The sequence below is a fragment of the Fulmarus glacialis genome, unplaced genomic scaffold, assembly GCF_000690835.1.
Source record: "Fulmarus glacialis isolate BGI_N327 unplaced genomic scaffold, ASM69083v1 scaffold39652, whole genome shotgun sequence".
Taxonomy (NCBI): domain Eukaryota; kingdom Metazoa; phylum Chordata; class Aves; order Procellariiformes; family Procellariidae; genus Fulmarus; species Fulmarus glacialis.
The window spans coordinates 7,835-13,521 of record NW_009200461.1 but is presented as its reverse complement, the minus strand read 5'-3'; the positions used below and the strand labels follow the sequence as shown (position 1 = coordinate 13,521).

At 56.1% G+C, this 5,687-nt stretch overlaps 1 protein-coding gene across 1 annotated transcript in view; it reads right to left on the bottom strand.

The window, feature by feature from the left end:
* The window catches only part of LOC104073731 (transcription cofactor HES-6-like), a 2,164-nt gene extending 1,384 nt beyond the window's left edge, over positions 1-780 (bottom strand). The window contains exons 1-2 of the mRNA XM_009573612.1: positions 644-780; positions 95-190 (exon numbers count right to left, since the gene is read on the bottom strand). Coding sequence (XP_009571907.1) covers positions 95-190; positions 644-706 — 159 coding nt within the window. The 5' untranslated portion in view covers positions 707-780. The remainder of the gene's footprint in view (positions 1-94; positions 191-643) is intronic.
* Between the last annotated feature and the right edge of the window lie 4,907 nt (positions 781-5,687).

Genomic DNA, 5,687 nt, shown 5'->3' with positions numbered 1-5,687 from the left:
TGTACCATGCCGAGTTTCTCAAAAGAGAGAGACCCCCCCAAACCAGTCCCCCACCAGCAAAAGGACAAAAAGCAGCTTAAAAATGAGCACTTACATCCAGATGAAACGCACCCACAACGGTCTCCTTCAGCTGGTCCAAGCAGTTATTAATCCTTTCCCTTCGCTTCCGCTCAATGAGGGGTTTCCTTAACTGGCAGGGAAAAGAAAAGGAGGAGGAAAAATTGCAGTTATTTTTTCTTCCTCTCCCTGCTGCAGTTCAGCGAGGGCAGAGAGCCCCATCCCCTGCGTGAAGCCAGCGCGGGGTGACGCTGTCGCTCGGCAGGGACAAGATACGGATGGAGAGTGCACCATCCCCAGCTGCGGTCACGGCCTGTCCCTGAGATGGTATCAGGTCTCAATTCTCCCACTTCCACTCATTTTGAGCAGAGTTTACCCAAATGAAGCAAACAGAGAGAAACCTTTCTAAGGTGGCAAAAGGAAGCAGCAAAAACACCCACGTGGGTTTAATTCACAGAAAGCATCTTTATCATAAAAGGAAAAAAATTGTCCCATTTCTCAGTGCCGGTAGCCCCAGCACTCATCTTTCACGTGCCCGGTGCCAGCAGCGTGGGGCTGCTGTTGCGGCCACGCGGAAGGGACCTACCTTCCTTTCCTCCTTGGTGCTGGTGAGCTTGTGGGTGCCGCCGGCGGTGGCTGCAGCGGTCATTGTAATCCAGCCTGGCCGCCCCGGGCGCGGGAGGACGGGACGGGAAGGAGGCACTCGGGCAGTGGGTCGCTCCCCTTCCCGACAGGCTCTTTGCTGCTTCGCTGCTCCTCCGCTGTATTTATAACCCAGAATTAGCATGTGAAAGGGGACTTTCCTTGGCGGGACTTCTTTTCCCACACGAGGGGTCCAGCCTGGAGGTTTGTGGCCATCAATCAAAGCTGACAGGTCACTGCTTCTTTTCAATGACCATGCCGGCCCCCCCAAACGGCGACAGATGTCCAGCCTCCGACGCCGGGCTTTGGAGGGCTCTTTTGTTAGGGAAGAAGGGAAGGAAAATGGGCGCGCTCTGAGCAGCTTGCACGGCTCCTCGCTCGATTTGCACAGATTCCCAGGGAGGGAAACAATAGCCGGGAAGCGGTTGAGTTACACCTGGGAAAATGCCTTCTACCCATCTTTTTCCCCTCTATCTTCTTGAAGCGATGCCTCTTTTTACCTGCTAACCCGAGGCCCAGCCATTTCACATCTTTGAAGCAGCCTCTTAATTTAATAATAGAGTATTTGAGCTAGGAGTTCCTGCTCCCAGGAATTATTATTACAAGGTAATGATGATCAATTAAAAACTGTTGACAGCAGACACCCGTAGGAAGGTTGTTTCCATCGCAGAAATCCTCTAGGGAAAACACGGGAACTTTATTTACCTCTTGGGAACTCGAATTCGCCATCGCATACAGCTGGATGCAGGAAATACGTAACTCTCCTTGTTTTTGGCTGCTGTGTAGAATTTAATATTAAACTCACAGGCCATTGCAGGTGCAAACAAACCTAGAGATGAGTTAGTTCTGTGGGATTTTTACTACTTTGATTTTTTTTTTCCCCCGTGCTGCAAGGAGTCTTGGGTGGCTTTGGGGGGAAGGGTGTTTTTTGGTTTGCCCCTCTGAAATGCTAGTGCAGAAGCAGACGGGCCTTTGGAGGAGACTTGGCACAGGATGAGAATGCACTTTTATGCTTCCTCACTTCTGCCTGGTCTGGGGGGGAGTATGAAGGCTTTTTTTCATGACTCTGCTTTTGCTTTCTGACGGTCGCTTTGCTAATGAGCAGGATTTGGCAGCGTCCTGTTGAGTCCCGCAGGCGAAGCCCTTTGGGTTGGTGTCGAATGTGTCACCTTATTGAAATGGAGAGGAAGCGGCTGCAGCGGGTCAGAAGGACCGTGAGCCGTCCCGACCCACCGGTGGGATTTCCCAGCACCCGGCGTAGCACCGCGGCTGCAGAGCCCTCTCTCCCCACCTCCACCCCAGCGATAAAAGCGAGGACATCGCGTCCCTTGCTCAAACGCTGCGTGGGTGTGTGTTTGCCTGTGTGTAAATGCAAACATACCTGCAGCATGTCTGTACGCCCTGCTGCCTGGGCTCACCGTGAAAATGTGTCCCCAGACGTGGTATCTCGCAGGCAGAGGTTGTTTGTCAGTCAAATGCAGAGCTGGGGTGCAGTTACCCAGTTTTATAAGCGCCCTACTTGGCAAGGACTCACAGGGGAGAGCCCGAGACGGGCCGGTGTGGTTGTTGCACTGGAAAAGGAGGGTTTGGGAGGGCAAGGTTAATCACTTGTCCTTTGTGCCAGGTAAAGGGATGGGCTTCTTATCTCGGGTGCGTCCCCTGCACCGACAGCGAAAGGAGGTCCCACTGCCCCGTGCGGGAGCCCCTCACAGCAGCCAGCCCTGGCTGCTCACGAATGAAGACTCCTTTGGTTTTTCAAGCTTTTTCCAGCCCACCCGGGGAAGCGGAGCATTGCTGGTATTTATAAAAGTCATAGCTGAGGCATCCGTATCACCACACGACTCCAGCATCTCGGTGCGGAAGAGGCAGCGGGTGGGTTGGGGCAGGGCTCTGCCCTGCACATGGGTAGAGGGGTGCGGAGCGGGCGCACCCCTGGCTCAGGGCAGTTTGCTGGGGCTGGAAGTGCCTGCCCTTCATCTGGGCACGCAGCTTCTAGCTGGGTTTGGCTTGGCTGGTGGGTGGGAAAGAAGTCAAGTCCCCCATCCCCCCACCAGCACCTTGTGCAGAAAGAGGCACCTTCCCAAGGCGGTCAGGGCAGCAGGGCGAAGCCTGAGACCATCTAGGCTGCTGGCCCAGCTGAGCATCGCAGAGGTGTCAGCAAAGGCAGAATTGCCTAAAAGCTCTGAAGAACATGTCCCGTGCACATTGGCATACCCCCACTGGCCAGGCACGGCTCTGGGGTGCTGTGTGTGCCCCCTGTGTTGTGGCCCAAGGGCTCCCCAGCCCCAGCGCCACCAGGAAAGGTCTCTCTGGTCTCTGTGGTGGTGGCACCTCCACCCTTGCCCTCCCTTTCCTCCTTGGCCTGGACTTGCTGTTTCTGCCTTGCCCTCCCTCCCGCTTTCCTCGCCCTGCAAGGTGCCGCCGAGCTCCCGGGCAAGGGGGATGCTCTGCGGGAGCCGCACACAGGCTTCCCTGGCAAAGCGGCTTCCATGAAGCAAGCGGGCAGGGGGATGCTGGTGGCGAGGCGGTGGGTGCTGGGGACAGCCAGGTGTGATGGGGGGCCAAGAACAGCACGGCGGGCCCCGGCGGCCCACCACGGGCCATGCCCCGAGCCCCCAGCCTCCGCAGGGTGAGACCCTTGGCTTGCCCACTGGCATCTGCTCCGGGTGAGCTCATTTCAAGGTTCATTTGTAAGACAGCACCGCAGTGAAAAAGCAGAGCAGCTTTTGCTGTAAACAGTTATTTTACACCTCTCAGTCAGGGCAAAGGCCTTTATTTCGGAGGCGGGGGGAGTGCGGGCGGGAGAGCTGCCCTCCTTTGGGGGGAGGCTGACATCTGTGCCGGGGATTGTAGGGACCCAACAGGCCAATGCAAATGAGCATTAAAGGCAGCTTTCTGCAAATTCCCGCTTTCGTTTTGCATTGCCCGCTGCCAGGTTTCACTGAAAAGGGGATTCTCCTTCGTAAACAAAGCCTCCTTTTTTTCCTGGGCTTTCCGAAAAAAAAAAGGAAAGAGAAAAGGGTCAGCGCCGCTTGGAGTTTTCTTTTTTGCTATTTGTCTACATTTCACACCCTGGAGAAAGAAAACAACTTTTAACATCTGTTCCTGCACTTTTTAAGAGGGAAAGAAAGGCTCTTGAAAAGGGGGAAAGTGTGGCAGATGTTGGCAGGTTCCCTCCGACGCAGATGTCTTGCTCCGAAGAAAACTTTCTTTGGGGATTGGCGGCCAGGGCTCCTCTTTGACTCGCGACACGCGACTGCCTAGCGAACGAAGGGACGTGGGAAAGCGCCGGCGAACAAAAGGGCTTATTCAAACAAACCTGAGAGCCGTGAACAATCTAATAACCAGCAGAGAAATGGTCAGCGGCCCCCGGCCCCGCTGGGGAGGGGTTCGGGGCAGCCGGGGGCCATGGGATGAGGGAATTTCGCTGTGTCCCCAGGGCTGCAAGCAGGGGTATCCCCTCCTTGCCCCCCACCTGCTCCCTGTGGGGCATCCAACACAGCGCTTTGGCCAAGGGCCATCTTTCTCAAGGTGCTAAGTGGTCTCAGCTGGTCCGCAGCCCCAGCTGCACGGGAGCTGGCTGCCCCATGGCGTCAGGCAGCAGAGGAGATGGAGGGCAGGTACCTGCCGGTGGGCTGGGCTGTCCCACGCGCACCGGCCAAGGCAGCGGGAGAGGAGCAACTACGGGACAGCAAGGATGTGGCAAGATGCAGCGTCTTTGTACACATATTTAATTAAGCTTTTAAATAAGAGGCTCTGCCAAGATAATAATAAAAAAATAAAACCCAACCCTATTGATTAGGACCAGTTGAAAGATCCCTGTGAAACTGATTTTGAGGAAAGAAGATTTTTTAATGGAAAGCAAAACTATTGAGAGAAAAAAGTATTTTCTCTGAACCTTTCATTCACCCTCTCCCGTTCTCTCTGGCAGGTAAAAGAAAATTATTTAAAATAATTTTTTGCCATGAGAGCTTGTAATATTTTAGTTTAGACACTCGATAGGAAAAAAGTGAGAAGCAGAGAAAAGGGAGCAGAGCCAAGAAAATTCCCATACGCAAGTAACTAATTCTGGTTTGCTGTTAAAGCTGAGTTGCTCCGTGATTATTCCTCTAATTCCTCCAAGCTTTGTTCTGCCTCATCTCTGTCCCGATCCTTTTTCCCTGGGCTCTGGTCAGGGCAGAGCTGCTCCTGCCGGCGAGGCTGCCCCGTGCTGGGGTGGCCGTGCCTCCTCCCTGCTGGGGCTGGAGGGGAAGGCCGGTGAGATGGAGCTGCGGTGCCTCTTTGGAGGTCAAGTGCTGGGGCGAGCAGCCCAAACGCCTGCTGTGGTGTCCCCCGTTTCTGCTATCAGCAGAGCCCTCCTGGCGTGGCGGCCGGGAAGCAGGAGCCATCTCAGCTGGGCTGAGGAGCCCCGCGCTGCAGGAAGGGTGCTGCGTGTCACCAGGGACCCGCGCGCCTGCCCAGGCCGGGGCGATGCTGTGGGCACCAGCTCACAACCTGGCAGGACTAACCAGGAGGCCTGTGCAGTGCCGGGCCGGCCCCTGAGTCCAACCCAGGCCCCTGGCTGGCTAACGAAACGGCCTCGTTAACACTGCCGAGCCTTTCGCAGGGATGGATTTGCCATGGGATAGAAGGGGAGGAGAGGTGAGCAGGTGCTCCTGGACACTACCCGACACGCTGCGCGTGGGGCTCACAGCAGGACCACCTCTCCTCTCCAGGCTGGGGACACGTCTGGACTGGCTTTGTCCCCAGTTAAGCAACTGCTTGTCCCTCTTCTGAGGTGTCCCTGGCCCGCAGGAGGCAGGGTGGGTGGACGGAGGGGATGCTCAGGCTGTCCTGCCCCCTCCAGCCCTCCCAGCTGTGAGCGGTTTTGCTGGGTCTGCTTTTACCGCAGGGGCTTTGCCTTTGGCACAGGCAGTGACGCGGGGTTTGTGGAGCGGGGAGCAAAGCGCGGGTTTGGGAGCCGCGGGAGGAGGGGAGGGTAGGGAAGG